The sequence below is a fragment of the Staurois parvus genome, unplaced genomic scaffold (assembly GCF_062004578.1).
Source record: "Staurois parvus isolate SC_StPar_1 unplaced genomic scaffold, SC_StPar_1.0 ptg000174l, whole genome shotgun sequence".
NCBI lineage: Eukaryota > Metazoa > Chordata > Amphibia > Anura > Ranidae > Staurois > Staurois parvus.
The window spans coordinates 3,020,314-3,040,613 of NW_028317970.1; the positions used below are offsets into that span (position 1 = coordinate 3,020,314).

General features: G+C 45.9%; 2 protein-coding genes across 2 annotated transcripts in view; one reads left to right on the plus strand and one right to left on the minus strand.

The window, feature by feature from the left end:
• The window catches only part of LOC149462523 (uncharacterized), a 199,003-nt gene that overhangs the window by 91,941 nt on the left and 86,762 nt on the right, over window positions 1-20,300 (minus strand). Inside the window, exon 8 of the mRNA XM_089676851.1 lies at window positions 18,554-19,248. Within this exon, the coding sequence (XP_089532977.1) occupies window positions 18,554-19,248 (695 nt within the window). The remainder of the gene's footprint in view (window positions 1-18,553; window positions 19,249-20,300) is intronic.
• LOC149462525 (uncharacterized) lies at window positions 5,266-6,934 on the plus strand. The gene has a single exon (XM_089676805.1). The coding sequence runs from the start codon at window positions 5,294-5,296 to the stop codon at window positions 5,936-5,938; it is 645 nt and encodes a 214-aa protein (XP_089532931.1). The 5' UTR covers window positions 5,266-5,293; the 3' UTR covers window positions 5,939-6,934.

The window sequence follows — 20,300 nt, forward strand, 5'->3', positions numbered from 1 at the left end:
GAATCTGGGAGGGAAATGTAATTTGTTGGCAATTTAAAACTCTTCTCTAGATTTGTAAATGTCAGCGACGTGCGATGATTGACACCCCCTTACCCAGATAATGGGGACTTGTAATCTGACAGATTCACACAGGGATTGTTCATTGCTGAAGGAACCCCGAGAACCCTTTGGAGGACCCCTGACTGAGGAAGGCTGGACTAGGCAGTCATATATCTCTGCCCCCCTTGGTGGGAGTGGAGGTGACCCCTCTATAAGTGTAGCGATCCCCCCAAAGGGGGTAAGTTTGTTCACTCCACCACTCTGCCTCCCAACCCCAAGAACTGTCTCAGCCCCAACTGACACCCCTGACAATAGTGAAGTACAAGGACCAATGAAAAGCACACACGGTATAATAAACACAGAGATCAGCTTTACTGTAAGACCTCTATGGGAAGTAATAAACATGAACAACAGGTATACGTTCGGTGAATCCAGAGAACAGCAAATCCTGAGACCGGAAGCAATATAACTCACTTTTACACTCAGGCTGCTTTCAGGGGATTCCAACCGTGAATAACCCCAAGAGCAGAGGAAACACTTACATGGCGCCCTCAATGTGGGTCTAAACCCCTTTACATAAACTCAGCTCTATGATGTCCAAGCAGGAGGAGAGCAGAAGGATGACTCTCTGTGGTGTCAGACTTCTCCCTTCTAACCCCCGACACCACAAGCCCAATAGGCAAACACTGCGCCCAACTGATGCTTCATAGCTACTTTCCAAGGTAGAGCTATTCCCTCCCACACCATGCAATATAGAGGCCTGAATACGCATGCGCGTGCCCGTATGGCACCAGTAACTTCAGTCTCTTGGTAACAGGATGAATGTTGGGGTCTTCAGCGAGACACTTTCATTGGTGCACTTACACTCCTATGGTAAAGTATCATTGTAATCCCGTGGCAGGATTTGTATAGCAAAGCAAACACTGTGTCTGTATAGCAGGACCATCTACACAACCCAGTGCCTGGTGAGTATGGGAGAAGTGTCATGTCTCTGTGTGCCGTGTTCCTGTCATCTGCCAGGGGGCAAAATCCCTCTCACCAGATCCTGGGACTAAGGCCCAAACCATGGTCCTGGAAATGACCGGCTCCTGTGGTCACCTCACGATGAGCCCTTCACACTGTCGGTGTAGGCACTGTACTGTAGGCCACATCTCTCAGGTTGGATGTTCCCTGACTGATGCAGATACCTAAACATGGAGTGAACTGACCCTGAGCACTTCTCTGCCAGGTCCAGACTGTCTCCTGCCACATGCAGACTGCCTCCCCTCAAGAAAAACAAGATGGAGTCCTTCACTCTGCTCACTAAGCATGCTGGTCTCTGTAGTTCCATCCCTCATATCAGCCTATCAGGCCATTTCTGTTCAGGACTGCATATCCCACAATGCTTTGCAGGTGCACCTCCTGCTTGAGAAAGTCCCTGTCATTGGCTCCTTTAATACCTCTTCTGATTGGCTCTCTCTGTATTACAGTCTGAGAGGAGAAGGGAGGGGCTGAAATCCCTGACTGCCTTGTGTGTATCCAGTGCAAGTGTCAGAATTCAAAGGAGATGCCAGTCAGCAGGTTACAGCAGTCACAGATAGGAGTCATTTCCTCCGCTACACAAGGATCTACAGTCCATACACACCCAGCACAAGGCCGGGGCCACACTACCAGATGGTTCAGTTCCTCTGAGCGCCACAAGGTGGGGATCTCACTTCTACCCAGACAGGAAGTGATGTCAGACATAGACAGGAAGTAATGTCAGGTACAGACAGGAAGTAGAGAGGAGACGTGACTGGAAGTGGCAGCAGAGGAGGTAATTATTATTATTATTATACAGTATTTATAAAGCGCCAGTAGTTCGCTCAGCGCTGTACATTACAAAGGGGGAAAGAACATGTGACAGAACAACAACAATACAATGCAAAACATGAGGGGATTGAGGGCCCTGCTCCTTGGAGCTTACAATCTAGATGTTATGTTGTATTTACACCCAGTAACCCCCCCGTCATGTCCATCCTCTTCCTCCATAGTCACGTCCGTCCTCTTCCTCCATAGTCACGTCCGTCCTCTTCCTCCATAGTCACGTCCGTCCTCTTCCTCCATAGTCATGTCCATCCTCTTCCTCCATAGTCACGTCTGTCCTCTTCCTCCATAGTCACTGTGACGTCTTTTATCTCCAGCAGATGATGATACACACATATATAGTGTGGGAACCCAGATTAACCCCTTCAGGGGCAGAACATTCCCCCACTTCCAGGGCCGGAACATTCTCATCATTGTGGAGAGGTGTCACCTTTCCCACCAATCACTTTCTTACCTCATCAGTCTATATCAAAGGATTATACCACTTTTATTAATGGTGGGGGATGGAAAACCCTATGACATCACACTGACCTCACAGCTCCTCCCAATGTCCCTCCATCTGGAGTCAGAGAATCCTATGACATCACACTGACCTCACAGCTCCTCCTCCCAATGTCCCTCCATCCGGAGTCAGGGAATCCTGTGACATCACACTGACCTCACAGCTCCTCCTCCCAATGTCCCTCCATCCGGAGTCAGGGAATCCTGTGACATCACACTGACCTCACAGCTCCTCCCCCCAATGTCCCTCCATCCGGAGTCAGAGAATCCTGTGACATCACACTGACCCCACAGCTCCTCCCCCCAATGTCCCTCCATCCAGAGTCAGAGAATCCTGTGACATCACACTGACCCCACAGCTCCTCCTCCCAATGTCCCCCCATCCAGAGTCAGAATCCTGTGACATCACACTGACCCCACAGCTCCTCCTCCCAATGTCCCCCCATCCAGAGTCAGGGTATCCTATGACATCACACTGACCCCACAGCTCCTCCTCCCAATGTCCCTCCATCCAGAGTCAGAGAATCCTATGACATCACACTGACCTCACAACTCCTCCCCCCAATGTCCCTCCATCTGGCTTTTTTCTGATGCTCTTAGGATGTGGGGCCCCTTGGTATCCTCACATGTAAAGTGGGACTGTTGGTCCTGCGTTGTATCTAATGACATCAGAATGCTGCAACAAGCCTATACCCTGCGTAGTGTGGGGGTCCTGTGGGGGGGAATTATACCTCAGCCTGAAGTGGGGCTTTAATAAAATGGAGACCTGAATGGAGAGGTGAGGAGGATTCTGGGAATATCATTTGATGTGACTCTTTGTGTTCAGATGTAGAGTTTTCCTCCTGTGAAGTCTGGAGATCATATGACATCACATTGCCTCCACCTCCCTCCCTGATAGAAGAGAGAAAGAAGAAGAAGATTCTAGAAGTCACCAGAGAGATCACTGAGCTGCTGACAGGAGAGGTGAGCGGTGCCGGGAATTCTGGGACATTCTCCAGTAACAGACAAGGGATGTGTCTGGATGGTGACTGTATCATTGTGTGTGTCAGGTTCCTATAAGGTGTCAGGGTGTCACTGTCTATTTCTCCATGGAGGAGTGGGAGTATTTAGAAGGACACAAGGATCTCTACAAGGACGTCATGATGGACAATCAGCCGCCCCTCACATCACCGGGTAAGAGGAGACTTTATTGTAAAGGAGAGAGCAGTACGGAGGATCCACCTAGATCCCCCATCATCTGATAAACACATAGAAACAATGGATTCAGTCAGTGTGTGTGTTTCCTACAGATGGATCCAGTCATGGGAACCCACCTGAGAGATGTCCCCGTCCTCTGTATTCCCGGGATTCCACACAGGAAGGTCACACCATCCCTCACCATCATCAGGTAGATGAGGAACAATCACTGATAGTATCATTAGGATCTGTACATTATCTGCATTGTTACCATTGATGGCATTTTTATTATATATTCAGAGTGGAAACCTGAGAGATCCTAAAGTTGAGGATAAAGAAGAGATAAAAGAGGAGGAGGATGAGGATGGGGGGATTGAGGAGTCAGAGCTTCTAAGAGAACACAAAGATCTGTACCAGGACACCATGGTGGAGTCATCCAGCTACAGGAACCCACCAGAGAGATGTCCCCGTCCTCTGTATTCCCGGGATTCCACACAGGAAGGTCACACCATCCCTCACCATCATCAGGTAGATGATGACAATTATTGGTAGTTGTGATTTATACACAGCATGTTTGTTACAATGAATGTTTTATTATATCTTTCAGAGTGGAATCCTCGGGGATGATAATATTGATGTTAAAGAAGAGTATAAAGAGGAGGATGAGGAGTATGGAGTGATGGAGGAGTTTTCAGAAGGACACAAGGATATGATGGAGCCACCTAATACCAGGAACCCACCAGAGAGATGTCCCCATCCTCTGTATTCCCGGGATTCCACACAGGAAGGTCACACCATCCCTCACCATTACAAGGTAGGTGGGATGGAGCATCCAGAACATGGATTCATGGAGACAATGTGTGGAGTTCTTTTATGTGACCTTATATTTACAGATGATATTTTCTCTCATTTTCTTGGTTCAGAGTGAAGATCTGATAGACATCAAAGTTGAGGTTAAAGAAGAAGAAGAGGCGTATGTGAGGGATGATCAGCAGTCTATGGAGGAGGATGGAATAACGGGGACATTTATAGAGGAGGACACTCCTACAGAGATCAGCACAGGTGGGTCATGAACACTAAATCCATTCCTCCACCCATACTTGTCATGCTTTCCTTCACATTGATCCAGCATCGGGTTTTGCCTCCTGTCTGTTCCTACCTATCCCCCCTGAACCTAGGTGTTATTAAGCCTTTACATTTGTGTATTAGTGTTTGAGAAACGTGTCTTCATGTGGACCCTTTGGACCCTTAAACAGAAAGTGATAATGAGGGAGGAGTCAATACCCCAATGATGGTGGTCTTCAGAATCAGTCCAGTCTTCATCTTGGTTGTTCTCCCCCCATCCTCACTCTCTGACCTCTGGTGGGGCTCAGCCCCGCTGTTCTTCATGACTAAATCATGGACTAAATAAGGAAGTGCAGTACTTCTTGTGTTGGGAAGATGGCGATGAGTGATAGAGGGGGTGGGGACCCTCGTCCTATAATCCCCTCATCACTGTCCCTCCTATAAAAGACAGTTCTGGTTGTTTCCTCACTCTCTGACTAAGGTCCATGAATAAAGAAATGACCTGGTAGGAGATCAGAGGAGCCATTTCCTAGTTCCCTTGAGGGTGGAATTGTAAGCTCCTCAGAGACCAAGCTGCCTGATGTGGGCGGAGTCCTGGTTTGGGGAAACCAATCAGCTCCTGTCTAGTAATCCTCTTTATCTTTGTATTTTAGTCCATGGCCGGGAGATGAGGAAAACCTCCGAGGATTGTCTCACTTTGTCTCCAGACTGGAAAGTAGAAGATGAGGACATCACACAGTATAGTCCAGGAGAAAACCCGGCTCCCTCCAATGTCCATCCGGCACCACCCAATGTAGATGGACCATCGGATTCCTCGTATCCTGAGGAACCTCAGACTGTGCGAGACCGGGCTGTCCTTCCAACAGGGAAGAGCTTCTCCTGTACTGAGTGTGGGAAATGTTTTTCAGATAAGTCTAATCTTTACAGACATAAGAAATTGCACACTGGGGACAAGCCACATTCCTGCCCTCAGTGTGGGAAATGTTTTTCACAGAAGCCCCATCTTTACATACATCAGAGATCTCACACGGGGGAGAAGCCTTATTCCTGTTCTGAGTGCGGGAAATGTTTTTCTCAGATGTCCCATCTTTACACACATCAGAGATTGCACACTGGACAGAAGCCGTATTCCTGTCCTGAGTGCGGGAAATGTTTTTCAGGGAGATCCGGCCTTAACACACATCAGAGATTTCATACAGGAGAAAAGCCATTTTCTTGTTCTGAGTGCGGGAAATGTTTTTTGCAGAAGTCCGATCTTTACAGACATCAGAGAACTCACACGGGGGAGAAGCTACTTTCCTGTCCTGAGTGAAGGTAATGTTTTTCACAGAAGCCCCATCTATATAAACATCAGAGATGTCAAACAGGGCTGCAGTCACTTTCCTGTCCTGATTGAGGGAAATGTTCCTCACTGAAGTCCTGTCTTCCTGTACATCAGGGGTCACACACAACCCTGGAGGTGTATTAGTGCCTTGAGTGCGGGAAATGTCTTCTAGATGAATGTTGCTGGACATCCCAGCTCTCATGTGGGGAAGAAGCACACCCTGATATACACCTCAGATATACTCCATGGCTGATCTTCATCATGGAAGAAACAGTTGATAAGGAGATGAGAGGTCCCCAAAGACATGGATGAAGTGTGGGACCGGGTTGATAGGAGAAGAATAAAAATGGAGTCCTGACCTTTCATTGGCTGAGTACATTTTTTTTCAAACATTCTATATTGAGTTTTCTAAAGAGATATACAAAGAAGCAATATGTCTGGGGTGAAAGAGGAGACGAGTAGCTCATACTTCTTGCCATGACTTCTGAATAAAAGATAAATCACAGTAACCAATGAAATAATTATAATCTCTCCAATAAAGAAAGAGGAAGGAATCTTCTGGCAGGAACTGACCTGGAGGTGTGACCGGGTGTGATACCTGATCAGAAAACATGGATGGACTCTCTCCTGAGACTTTGTTCCCAACTCCAATAAGTGAGAGGAGCAGAATGTCATAATGTTCCTAGATGTCATGATAAAGCCAAGGAAGTAAGGTTCGGCCATGAGTGCGCACAGACACATCAGGAGAGCAAAAGAATGACAACGTCATGAACCAGAAAACCAAGATATACACGGCCAGATGGGGAGCAAGTAACACCTGTTATGTATGCGTGTCCTCAATGCGTGTTCCATACACGGCTGTCTGATCTCTACAATGTAACCACCTTGACAAGCCCATCCATAGAAGTAAAAGAAGACAACATAGAGGATTGCTCCAAGGATGTAAGTGTTGCTGCAATAAAAGTGTCCCATCTATTATGGAAATGTGTGACTGAGGCTTGGTTGTTGAGCTCCATGTCTACCTTCTCTCTGTAAATCAGAAGACGTAGATCTTTTTAGTGTCTGTGATGGTGGGGACAAGGCGATAGTCCATTTCTTAGGAATAGCCCTGTGGGCCACCAGTAAACATAATAATATCCACCGCAAGCTCCTGCGGGATTTGTGGATGTGGGTTTTCTCAGCTGAATGTAGAGTTGTAGAAGAACTGGGTCCATGGGGAGTGAGCAGCCACAAACTCCTGAGATGTAGGCTAACACTTGTTCCCAAAAGGTTGAGATGCAGGGGGGCCATTCCTGAAATCGGTGGAAGAGAGAGGGCGGTGCTCACTATATAGTGGATTTGTGGAGAGTTCTTAGTGGATAGAAATGGGATGAAGGTCCCATGGAAGAGCTTACATTGAGACTCTCCAGGATTCATTCACCACAAGCCTTTGCACTTTGTTCTATCCTTCCAGTATGTTGCCCAGCAGGTTCTCTCCCGGTATGACCTTGCTCCAAGATTTCACAGATGTGGGATGTAGAAGTTTAGTAAAGAGAGAGTGTAAAGGTTGATAGATGTCGGATATGGAGTATTTCCATTCCTGTAGAAAGAGATCCAATATGGAAGCTTGAAAACATTGTTGCTTGGCTGGGCAGCACCAGTTTATACAACCTGAGAGGTGTAGGTAGTAGAGAGAGGGATGGCTTGGCAGGGCACAAGTTGATGCAAGGGTTGGGAAAGATTTCAAAGTTCCTGATGGTTCAAATATGCGTCATACAGGGAGGCAATGCAGGAGAGCCCCTTAGAACTCCAAATGTTGAAAGCCGCATATTGAACAGCTTCTGGAAACATTGGATTGCCTCTTATGGGCAGATATTGGGAGACATGGGGTGACAGGCCCAGTTTGCTCTGTATGTCCCTCCATGTAAGAATCAGATCCCGTATCAGAAGGTTGTGTTGAATACTTGTGGGGAACAATTGTATTTTGCAATGCAGGAGTGCAGCTAAGTCATATGGTTGTCCCACTGTCAACTCCAAATCATAATTGGTGTATGAGGAAGCCTGAAGTATCCAATCTGTCCCTATACACAATAAACAGGCAAGGTCATACAATCAAATATTGGGAAAGTTTGCGCCACCCTCCTTTTTTTTTTGTTGCTCCCCCTGTTTAAGCAGTAACAGAATTGTTTGAAGAGGGTACAATAGGGGAGCAAAGCTCACCATTTTGAACAGGTTTCATCCCCCAAAAAGCGATAGGAGAAGGTACATCCATGTTTCCATCTCATTTCCTATTTTAGATATCAGTGAAGGGTAGTAATGATAGACCGAGGATGGCTCCTTCCCTATCGTAATGCCTGAATATGTGATCTGAACATTTGCTACGTGAAGAGAGACTGCTGGGCCCAGGGAAGGGTGTTGGTTCGAGATAAGGAAAGTATTCCACTCTTAGCAGAATTGATTGGAAGGCCAGAGCACTGTAGGCAGCTTGTGAAGACCTGATGGAGAATGTGAATATCTGCCACAGGATCCGCCATAAAATATAAGAATATCATCGGCAAATAGGACTACACAGAGTTCTTCTTGACCTGTCTGAATCCCATGTATTGGGGCTCTGGAGGAAAGGTAACGGAAGAAAGGTTCCAGGGCAAGGTTGAAAAGAAGAGGTGAAAGGGGGCAACCCTGGTGAGTACCCTTCATGCAGCAATATTTCACCTGATATGAGACCTGCAGCTACCACCCTGGGTGAAGGTGCAGAATCCATACTGCTGAAAAGCCATCAGAAGAACCAGAGCAAGCCAATGATAGCTGACATTATCCAAGACTTTTCCAGCATCCAATGTAATAATAGCTCGATCCTCAGACGGGTGTACCTTGCCTTGTTCCAGCACTGCAATAACTTTCCGAATGTTGGAAGCCACTGATCTACCATTAATATAGCCAGCCTGGGCAGTATGGATAAGGGAGGGTAATACTGCAGCCAAGAGGGATGCTACTATTTCAGAGAGTATTTTAGTGTCCACATTTAGGAGGGATAGGAGTCGGTATGCCTCCGGTTCAAGTGGGTCCTTGCCCTTATTAGAAATCAATTTCATTGTCTTGGTGACCCATTGGAAGGTATGGGCCCCCCTCCCAAACCTTGTTATATACTGTCAGTAGTTGAGGGATGATGAGAGTCCATCATCTTATAAAATGCTGGTGTGTAGCCATCAGGACCAGGTGATTTCCCACTAGGTAAGCCTTTAATCACCTCAGACCCTTCCTTTAATGAAATAGGGGCATTTACAGATTGCAGGTGGGAGGGGCCAATAGTGAGTAAATGAAGCGAGTCTAGGAATTTTGTGGTCACCTCAAGGTCTTGGATCTAGATATCGAGCGGCACAAATATCTTCCAGTATTTTATTGGTTTCTTCTGAGGAGGAGACAAGGGCAGCAGAAGTATCCTTTAGGGAGGCTACATGAGTTGGTTGGAAAGACCCTTTGCTTACCCACCTTATCACCATATTTACACAATTGTGAATCAGCAGAGGAACCATTTACTGTATATGTTTACCCAGCCAAGTCCTTCCTGTGTTAGCGCCTCCACTCTGCTACCCGGCCGAGTCCTTCCTGTGTTAGCGCCTCCACTCTGCTACCCAGCCGAGTCCTTCCTGTGTTAGCGCCTCCACTCTGCTACCCGGCCGAGTCCTTCCTGTGTTAGCGCCTCCACTCTGCCACCCAGCCGAGTCCTTCCTGTGTTAGCGCCTCCACTCTGCTACCCAGCCGAGTCCTTCCTGTGTTAGCGCCTCCACTCTGCCACCCAGCCGAGTCCTTCCTGTGTTAGCGCCTCCACTCTGCTACCCAGCCGAGTCCTTCCTGTGTTAGCGCCTCCACTCTGCTACCCAGCCAAGTCCTTCCTGTGTTAGCGCCTCCACTCTGCTACCCAGCCGAGTCCTTCCTGTCTTAGCGCCTCCACTCTGCTACCCAGCCAAGTCCTTCCTGTCTTAGCGCCTCCACTCTGCAAACCCGGGAGATGTTCACCTGTCCTTTACTCCAGGCCAGGACCCCCAGAAATCCCCCCTGTACCCATCTCAGGCTCTCTCCTTCCAGTCACAGGGCTTTTCAGAGGACATCTGACAGAATGAGGACATGTTATTACCGCCCCCCACCACCTGATTTCACCCTACAATGACTCACTACCACATTGTTTTGTGCACATTGTACGTAGTGGTGGTGTGGCCCCATTGAGCCCAGTGGGGGAGCTTGATAAGAGGTGCTGCTTGTCAGACTCTGCACCCCGAGGTAATAATGCTGCAGACACGGCCTGTTAATAGCCCTATCTGGCTGTTATTTTAGAGTTCGAGGGCAGAAACACTGGCTCAGCTGTCCATTTTTACCACCCCCAAAACCCAACTAAAAGAGACCAATCTCATGAGCAGTGGTATCTAAAATAAATTGAGTAACTCTAGCGCTAACTATGGTGAAATGTAAACAAAAGATGAGAATTAAATACTGTAGCCGCTGGTGCACACAACCCATGTCTCAGTGCGGCAAATTATACATTCATAATGTGAAGTGAAAAAATGCTGCACTACATGAAACAATGGCACAATCCTTATATAACCAAAAAAACAAAGTGAAAAAATAAAAAAATATATATTAGAAGATAAAATAGTTAAAAAATATTAATATTGAAAATTTTATATATATATATATATATATATATATATATATATATATAAAAACAAAAAACACACAAAAAATAAAGAATATTTTTTAAGTATGAATCAAACAAAAGTCATTAAAAAAATCAAGTTCAATCAATAGTGTTCATTCACTGAACCTTCCTTTGGATAATGAAAAATATGTGCATCTGTCATCAATTCCTATGCAGAGACATCCTCCACCATATATCTGCTCACCATCCTCCACCATGTATCTGCTCACCATCCTCCACCATGTATCTGTTCACCATCCTCCGCCATAAATCTGCTTACCATCCTCCACCGTATATCTGCTCACCATCCTCCACCGTGTATCTGCTCACCATCCTCCGCCATAAATCTGCTTACCGTCCTCCGCCGTGTATCTGCTCACCGTCCTCCGCCGTGTATCTGCTCACCGTCCTCCGCCGTGTATCTGCTCACCGTCCTCCGCCGTGTATCTGCTCACCATCCTCCGCCGTGTATCTGCTCACCATCCTCCGCCGTGTATCTGCTCACCATGCTCCGCCGTGTATCTGCTCACCATCCTCCGCCATGTATCTGCTCACCATCCTCCGCCATGTATCTGCTCACCATCCTCCACCGTGTATCTGCTCACCATCCTCCACCATGTATCTGCTCACCATCCTCCACCATGTATCTGCTCACCATCCTCCACCATGTATCTGCTCACCATCCTCCACCATGTATCTGCTCACCATCCTCCACCATGTATCTGCTCACCATCCTCCACCATATATTTGCTCACCATCCTCCACCATGTATCTGCTCACCATCCTCCACCATGTATCTGCTCACCATCCTCCACCATGTATCTGCTCACCATCCTCCACCATGTATCTGCTCACCTCACGCAGTGTGACCGCACATTGTACAATGTTACGGTCAAACTGCACTTATGGACTCAGAAGATCAGCTCGCTGAATGAAGACTCCAAAGTAATCTCCCTCCTGATAAGCGTCTTTGTATCAGCCGTATTCCTCATTAATAAGAACTCCACATGGTGCTTTATCCTTTTATACTTTTATTCATCAATTACACATAAGAAATGCTCTCACGTTCCGGAGGTGTATATTGCACCATGTATGATGAACATCCAGTGATGTACTGATCAGACACAAGGTGGCAGTATCATCTCAGCAGCAGAGTCCTGCACATGCTCAGAACAGACACCATCCATCTGGGAGGAGTGTGCGGATGACGTCATGACGTTGCCATTCATCTGGACAGCGGTTGTAGTACTCTCTAACCGGCCCTTGGAATGACATTACAGCAGGCAATAGCATTCACTAAGGGACCCCGTGCTTTGCCTTGCCTCATATGATGGATGGTGTCTTTTCTGAGCATTTGCAGGACTCTGCTGCTGAGATGATACTGCCACCTTGTGTCTGATCAGTACATCACTGGATCTTCATCATACCTGGTGCAATATACACCTCCGGAACGTGAGAGCATTTCTTATGTGTAATTGATGAATAAAAGTATAAAAGGATAAAGCACCATGTGGAGTTCTTATTAATGAGGAATACGGCTGATACAAAGACGCTTATCAGGAGGGAGATTACTTTGGAGTCTTCATTCAGCAAGCTGATCTTCTGAGTCCATATGGGACCAAAAGTGCAGTTAGACGGTAACATTGTACAATGTGCGGTCACACTGCGTGAGGTGAGCAGATACATGGTGGAGGATGGTGAGCAGATACATGGTGGAGGATGGTGAGCAGATACATGGTGGAGGATGGTGAGCAGATACATGGTGGAGGATGGTCAGCAGATCCATGGTGGAGGATGGTGAGCAGATCCATGGTGGAGGATGGTGAGCAGATACATGGTGGAGGATGGTGAGCAGATATATGGTGGAGGATGGTGAGCAGATACATGGTGGAGGATGGTGAGCAGATACATGGTGGAGGATGGTGAGCAGATACATGGTGGAGGATGATGAGCAGATACACGGTGGAGGATGGTGAACAGATACATGGTGGAGGATGGTGAGCAGATATATGGTGGAGGATGGTGAGCAGATACATGGAGGATGGTGAGCAGATACACGGCGGAGGATGGTGAGCAGATACATGGAGGATGGTGAGCAGATACACGGTGGAGGATGGTGAGCAGATACACGGCGGAGGATGGTGAGCAGATACACGGCGGAGGATGGTGAGCAGATACATGGTGGAGGATTTCTCTGCACGGGAATTGATGACAAATGCATATATTTTTCATTATCCAAATGAGGGTTCACTGAATGAACACTATTGATTGAACTTGATTTTTTGTTTTTGAATGACTTTTGTTTGATTCAAACTTAAAAATATATTTAATTTTTTGTGTGATTTTTGTTTTATATATATTTATACATACAGTGAGGGACAGAAGTATTTGAACCCCCTGCAATTTTGCAAGTTCTCCCACTTAGAAATCATGGAGGGGTTTGAAATTCACATTGTAGGTGCATTCCTACTCTGAGACACAGAATTTAAAAAAAATTCAGGAAATCACATTGTATGATTTTTAAAATAATTTATTTGTCCTGCACTGCTGAACAGAAGTATTTGAACACCTAAGAAACAGCAAGAATTCTGGCTCTCAAAGACCTGTTACTGTGCCTTTAAAAAGTCCACCTCTACTCCACTCATTAATCTAACTTTTTAGCACCTGTCTGAGCTCTTTAAAGACACCTGTCCACCCCGCAGTCAGTCAGACGCCTATAACTACCATGGGCAAGACCAAAGAGCTGTCAAAAGACACCAGAGACAAAATTGAGGACCTCCACAAGGCTGGAAAGGGCTACGGGGCAATTGCCAAGCAGCTTGGTGAAAATAGATCAACTGTTGGAGAAATTGTTAGAAAATGGAAGAGGCTAAAGACGACTGTCAGTCTCCCTCGGACTGGGGCTCCATGCAAGATATCACCTCGTGGGGTATCACTGATGATAAGAAAGGTGAGGAATCAGCCCAGAACTACAAGGGAGGAGCTGGTCAATGACATGAAGAGAGCTGGGACCACAGTTTCAAAGGTCACTGTCGGTAGAACACTACGCCGTCATGGTTTCCAATCATGCATTGCACGGAAGGTTCCCCTGCTCCAGTCATCACATGTCCAGGGCCGTCTGAAGGTTCCTCTGCTCAAGTCATCACATGTCCAGGCCCGTCTGAAGGTTCCCCTGCTCCAGTCATCACATGTCTAGGCCCGTCTGAAGGTTCCTCTGCTCAAGTCATCACATGTCCAGGCCCGTCTGAAGTTTGCCAATGACCATCTGGATGATCCAGAGGAGGCATGGGAGAAAGTCATGTGGTCAGATGAGACCAAAGGAGAACTTTTTGGTCTAAACTTCACTCGTCGTGTTTGTAGGAAAAAGAAGGATGAGTTGCATCCAAAGAACACCATCCCTACTGTGAAGCATGGGGGTGGTAACATCATGCTTTGGGGGTGCTTTTCTGCAAAGGGGACAGGACGACTGCACTGTATTAAGGAGAGGATGAATGGGGCCATTTATTGTGAGATTTTCAGCAACAACCTCCTTCCCTCAGTCAGAGCATTGAAGATGGGTCATGGCTGGGTCTTCCAACATGACAACGACCCGAAGCACACAGCCAGGAGAACCAAGGAGTGGCTCCGTAAGAAGCATATCAAGGTTCTGGAGTGGCCTAGCCAGTCTCCACACCTAAATCCAATAGAACATCTTTGGAGGGAGCTGAAACTCCATGTTGCTCAGTGACAGCCCCGAAACCTGACAGATCTAGAGGAGATCTGTGTGGAGGAGTCGGCCAAAATCCCTGTTGCAGTGCAAACCTGGCCAAGGACTACAAGAAACGTCTGACCTCTGTAATTGCAGACAAAGGCTTCTGTACCAAATATTAACACTGATCTTCTCAGGGGTTCAAATACTTCTGTTCAGCAGTGCGAGACAAATACATTCTTTACAAATCATACAATGTGATCTCCTGAATTGTTTTTTTTAGTTCTGTTTCTCAGAGTGGGAATGCACCTACAATGTGAATGTCAGACCCTCCATGATATCTAAGTGGGAGAACTTGCAAAATCACAGGGGGTTCAAATACTTCTGTTCCTCACTGTATGTGTGTGTGTATATATATATATATAATTTTTTTATTTCAATATTAATAGTTTTTCTACTATTTCTTCTTCTAAAAATAAATATATATACAGTTGTGTTCAAAATAATAGCAGTGTGTTGAAAAAAGTGAATAAAGCTGAAAATCCCTCTAATAGCTTCTATTTCCATCCACACAAATGCATTGGGAACACGACACATTCTATTCCAAATCACAACATGAAGAAAAATACATCATATTTGTGTTGTTCCTCTAAAAAAATGGAAGAAAAGTGAATATTAGACGGTTCAAAAAAATGGCCGTGTTTGTATTCTTCTTTACAAACGCAAACATTCACTATATAAACTGAGAAATGTTTGAAGATTTTGCTTTCCTTTGAATGACTTCATGAATATTTGGTTGTAGTCGCACTGTTTCTGAGAACTGCTGTACATCTGTGTTGCATGGAGTCACCCAACTTCTGGCCCCTGTGAACAGGCCCAACACCGTAGTATGAGAAACATCCCCATATCATGATGCTTGCACCACCATGCTTCACTGTCTTCACAGTGTACTGTGGCCTGAATTCAGTGTTTGGGGGTCGTCTGACAAACTGTCTCCGCCCACTAGACCCAAAAAGAACAATCTTACTTTCATCAGTCCACAAAATGTTGCGCCTTTTCTCTTTAGGCCGGTCAATGTGCTCTTTGGCAGATTGTAACCTCTTCAGCACACGTCTTTTTCCCAACAGTGGGACTTTGCGGGGACTTCTTGCAGATAGCTTGGCTTCACATAGGCGTCTTCTAATTGTAACAGTCCTCACAGGGAACGTCACACCTTCTTTCATCTTCCTGGAGCTGATTGTTGGCTGAGTCCGCCCCATTTTGGCTATTCTTCTATCCATTCCAATGGTAGTTTATCGCTTTCTTCCACGTCTTTCAGGTTTTGGTTGCCATTTTAAAGCATTTGTGATCATTTTAGCTGAGCAGCCGATCATTTTCTGCACTTCTTTATATGTTTTCCCCTCTCCAATCAACTTTTTAATCAAGGTACGCTGTTCTTCTGAACAATGTCTGGAACGACCCATTTTCCTCAGAATTTCAGAGAGAAATGCACTGTAACCAGCATGTCCAACATTTGCTGCCTTCCTTCCTTAAATAAGGGCAATAATTGCCGCCTGTTTATCAAAGAATGAATGACCTCACTAATAGAACTCCACACTACTATTATTGTGAACACGCCCCTTTCAATGAGTGATTCAATGACACAGAATCAGCAGCATGCATGTCATGACTGTTGGGTCTGTTGGATTTCTATTACTCTACTACACCTGCTAGGAAATTATTTGCCATGTAGAAATATCATTTCCACCAAAAACAGTGATTGATCCGGTTAGTGATGTCTGACTGCTAGTATTTTGAACATAACTGTATTTCATATCCCACTCAGGATCTGGACCAAAATAGGAAAAGTCAGTTTTATCCCCTAAACATATCCCCTTTATCATATCCATGTGAAAATCATTATTGTCCCCATCTCTGGGAAAAGGACTGGCACTCCCCATGGTTGAACTCCACCCCACCAAGCTGTCCACTCATGGGACAAGACAACAGTCCCAAGGTGACACTCAGACAACATATTCTTTACATGTCTCATTAGCTGGTAGTTGGGATTTTTCTAGAGCTGATCCGTCTTCCTTAGTACATTTCTTTAACAGGTTTTCTTCCTCTGAATACTTTACACGGTGGCTCCGGAGGGTCTGGGTACTTCCCCTTACCTTGGGAGTTTCCCATCATCACTGCAAAGCAAAGAAGCAATATTATGTGAGCTGGCCTATGTGTTTCTGTCCCAGTGATGACTCTTTGTGCCGGGTGAAGCTGGACTGAACTCATATAGAGCTCCGAAAAAATTCTTCTCAACTGCACAAGTGCTTCAAGGCTGAAAATTCCCCTGGACAGGTACACCCCTATTGTGACTCCTTCAGACTGTCACCATGCTTTCACCTATCCCAGGTCAATGGAGAAATCTCCTCGCTGAGTAGATGGGACGTCTCACAGTCCTACAGAGACTTAGAATACATCTACTGAACAGTTTCTCTAGTTACAAGCGTACATAATCACTGAACACACTACTCTGTATGATTGTATGGAGGACATACACACATTTCTTATACATCAACCTAGGTTCTGTTTAACCCCGCGAGCTCCCAAAGCTCCAGCGGACAATTGCTCGTGCTACTGCAGCACAGAGGCTTGGTGGAGATAGGGGGCGATCAGGGCAAAGGAAGACAACAAATGCTCACTTACCTCCGATGGCCGATCCTATCCCACTTCTGACACCACTTCTGTCAGGAACATCAATTTATGCCGGCCTCCTCCTCCATACAAACATCCAGTTCAAAGTACTTTGGGAATAATACAAGTCAGACATCTGGATGTGTGATGCAAAATGTGACTTCTTTATTATTCATCAAGCTTTAATTAATAAATGAGAATGCGGCATATTTCAGGCGGTTTCCATAAAGCACCAATCAGAATACAGAATAGAGATTTCAGTAAACTACTCCACGGCACGTCATAACAAAAATACAACAGGATAGTGACTTCTGTGATTTCTATAAACAAGAAATGTGTGCATAGATACCAGCATTCACATCCCACGGGAACATCTTGTATGTACAACAAACCAGTTAGTAGGCACAGAGCAAAAGTGAGTGAACTATTAACCCTTTCATATAGTAGGTGGAGCTAATTACTGATTCTTAGCAACATCTAAAGGACAAATAGGGTTTTTTTTTTGTTTAAAATCAATGGTTGGTTTAATCCTTAGGTATTATTCAATGTATGTTCATTAATATCTAGTGCTCATAAATGTAGCTCCAACTAGTGGCCATAGTGAGGTATTGGTTCCAAAATGCCTCACTCAGCAAAAACCGTTCAATACATTATGGCCACTAGATGGAGCCAATGATCATAGGAAATCACTGTGTGAAATAAAATAAGACCAACATGTGACATGGCTGAATGAATGCTGGTCATATTAGTTCATCTATTCTCTAAGTGGGGTGGTAACTATTGGGCCAATCCCTTTTACAAACCACACATAATATCGCCCTTCAAAGTGAAAACAGAAACGATTTGCACAAAATCAAATAGAAATATCTTCCGGTGGATCCCCTCTACCCAGACCCCATATGTAGACATAGAACAACAAGCTGTGTTCCCTCTCGTGCCGCACTCCTCCAACCACCCAAACCCACACAGAAGCAAAGGGAAATAATGAGAGGAAAGTTCCCCCCTAGTTTGGGGCGGAGTTCTCCTTCCCTCCTGTTGGGGGATGGGAGAAGGATGGACTGAAGACAGAGAGACGCTTCGGGGTCACCACTGTTCTGTAGAGCCTTGAAATGAAGGACATCAACTTCAGAAGTTCTTGTTGTCTGTGTAAAGTTCCCCGATAACGAGATCTGGGCTCTCCCGGCTTCTAGCTCTGTAACCCGCTATATCATTATCAGGAAACGCAACTCCGACACCCAAGAAGGGCTGAAGTTGTGTCCTTCATTTCCAGGATCTACTGACCACTCTGCACCCCGACATTTACTGCACTTCATCCATGACTTTGGGGGCCTCTCATCTCCTTATCAACTGTTTCTTCCATGATGAAGATCAGCCATGGAGTATATCTGAGGTGTATATCAGGGTGTGCTTCTTCCTCACATGAGAGCTGGGATGTCCAGCAACATTCATCTAGAAGACATTTCCCGCACTCAAGGCATTAATACACCTCCAGGGTTGTGTGGGACCCCTGATGTACAGGAAGAATGTACTTGAGTGAGGAACATTTCCTTCACTCAGGACAGGAAAGTAGCTTCTCCTCCATGTGAGATCTCTGATGTTTGGAAAGACTGGACTTCTCTGAAAAACATTTCCCACACTCAGGACAGGAATACGGCTTCTTCCCCGTATGAGATCTCTGATGTGTGTAAAGACTGGACTTCTCTGAAAAAAATTTCCCACACTCAGGACAGGAATATGGTTTCTCGCCCGTGTGAGACCTCTGATGTCTGTAAAGATGGGAATTCATTGAAAAACATTTCCCGCACTCAGGACAGGAATACGGCTTCTCACCTGTGTGAGATCTCTGATGTATGTAAAGACTGTACTTCCCTGAAAAACATTTCCCACACTCAGGACAGGAATATGGCTTCTCCCCCGTGTGAGATCGCTGGTGTGTGTAAAGATTGGACTTCCTTGTAAAACATTTCCCACACTCAGGACAGGAACATGCCTTCTCCTCCGTGTGAGATCTCTGATGTCTGTAAAGATGGGACTTCCTTGAAAAACATTTCCCGCACTCAGGACAAGAATACGGCTTCTCCCCCGTGTGAGATCTCTGATGTCTGTAAAGATGGGACTTCTCTGAAAAACATTTCCCGCACTCAGAACAGGAATACGGCTTCTCACCCGTGTGAAATCTCTGATGTCTGTATAGATAGGACTTTGTTGAAAAACATTTTCCGCACTCAGAACAGGTATACGGCTTCTCCCCTGTGTGAGATCTCTGATGTTTGTAAAGACTGGACTTCTCTGAAAAACATTTCCCGCACTCAGGACAGGAATACAGCTTCTCCCCCGTGTGAGATCTTTTATGCACATTAAAATGGGATATATAATGGAAACCCTTCCCGCACTCAGTACAGGAGAATCTCTTCCCTGTTGGAAGGCCGGCCCGGTCCCGCACAGTCTGAGGTTCCTCAGGAAACGAGGAATCCGATGGTCCATCTACACTGGGTGGTGCCGGATGGACATTGGAGGGAGCCGGGTTTTCTCCTGGACTATACTGTGTGATGTCCTCATCTTCTACTTTCCAGTCTGGAGACAAAGTGAGACAATCCTCGGGGGTTTTCCTCATCTCCCGGCCATGGACTAAAATACAAAGACAAAGAGGATTACTAGACAGGAGCTGATTGGTTCCGCCAAACCAGGACTCTGCCCACATCAGGCAGCTTGGGCTCTGAGGAGCTTACAATTCCACCCTCAAGGGAACTAGGAAATGGCTCCTCTGATCTCCTACCAGGTCATTTCTTTATTCATGGACCTTAGTCAGAGAGTGAGGAAACAACCAGAACTGTCTTTTATAGGAGGGACAGTGATGAGGGGATTATAGGACGAGGGTCCCCACCCCCTCTATCACTCATCGCCATCTTCCCAACACAAGAAGTACTGCACTTCCTTATTTACTCCATGATTTAGTCATGAAGAACAGCGGGGCTGAGCCCCACCAGAGGTCAGAGAGTGAGGATGGGGGGAGAACAACCAAGATGAAGACTGGACTGATCCTGAAGACCACCATCATTGGGGTATTGACTCCTCCCTCATTATCACTTTCTGTTTAAGGGTCCAAAGTTGGAGGATGTTATCACATTATTATCACCATGTAAAAGTCTGTGCTCCAATCACATCATCCGATATAAAATGTCCAGCTGGGAGGAAATGGGGGGAACAAATGAGAATCCATATTATGTGTATATATAGCAGTGGGGGGAGGAGGGAGAGCAGAAGTCAGGAGTATGGAATGTACAACATAGAGTATATAGTGCAGGGGTCAGGAGTATGTA

What these genes read in the sequence shown, in the direction of transcription:
- LOC149462525 (XM_089676805.1), top strand. Translation starts at nt 5,294, where the DNA reads ATGAGGAAAACCTCCGAGGATTGTCTCACTTTGTCTCCAGACTGGAAA.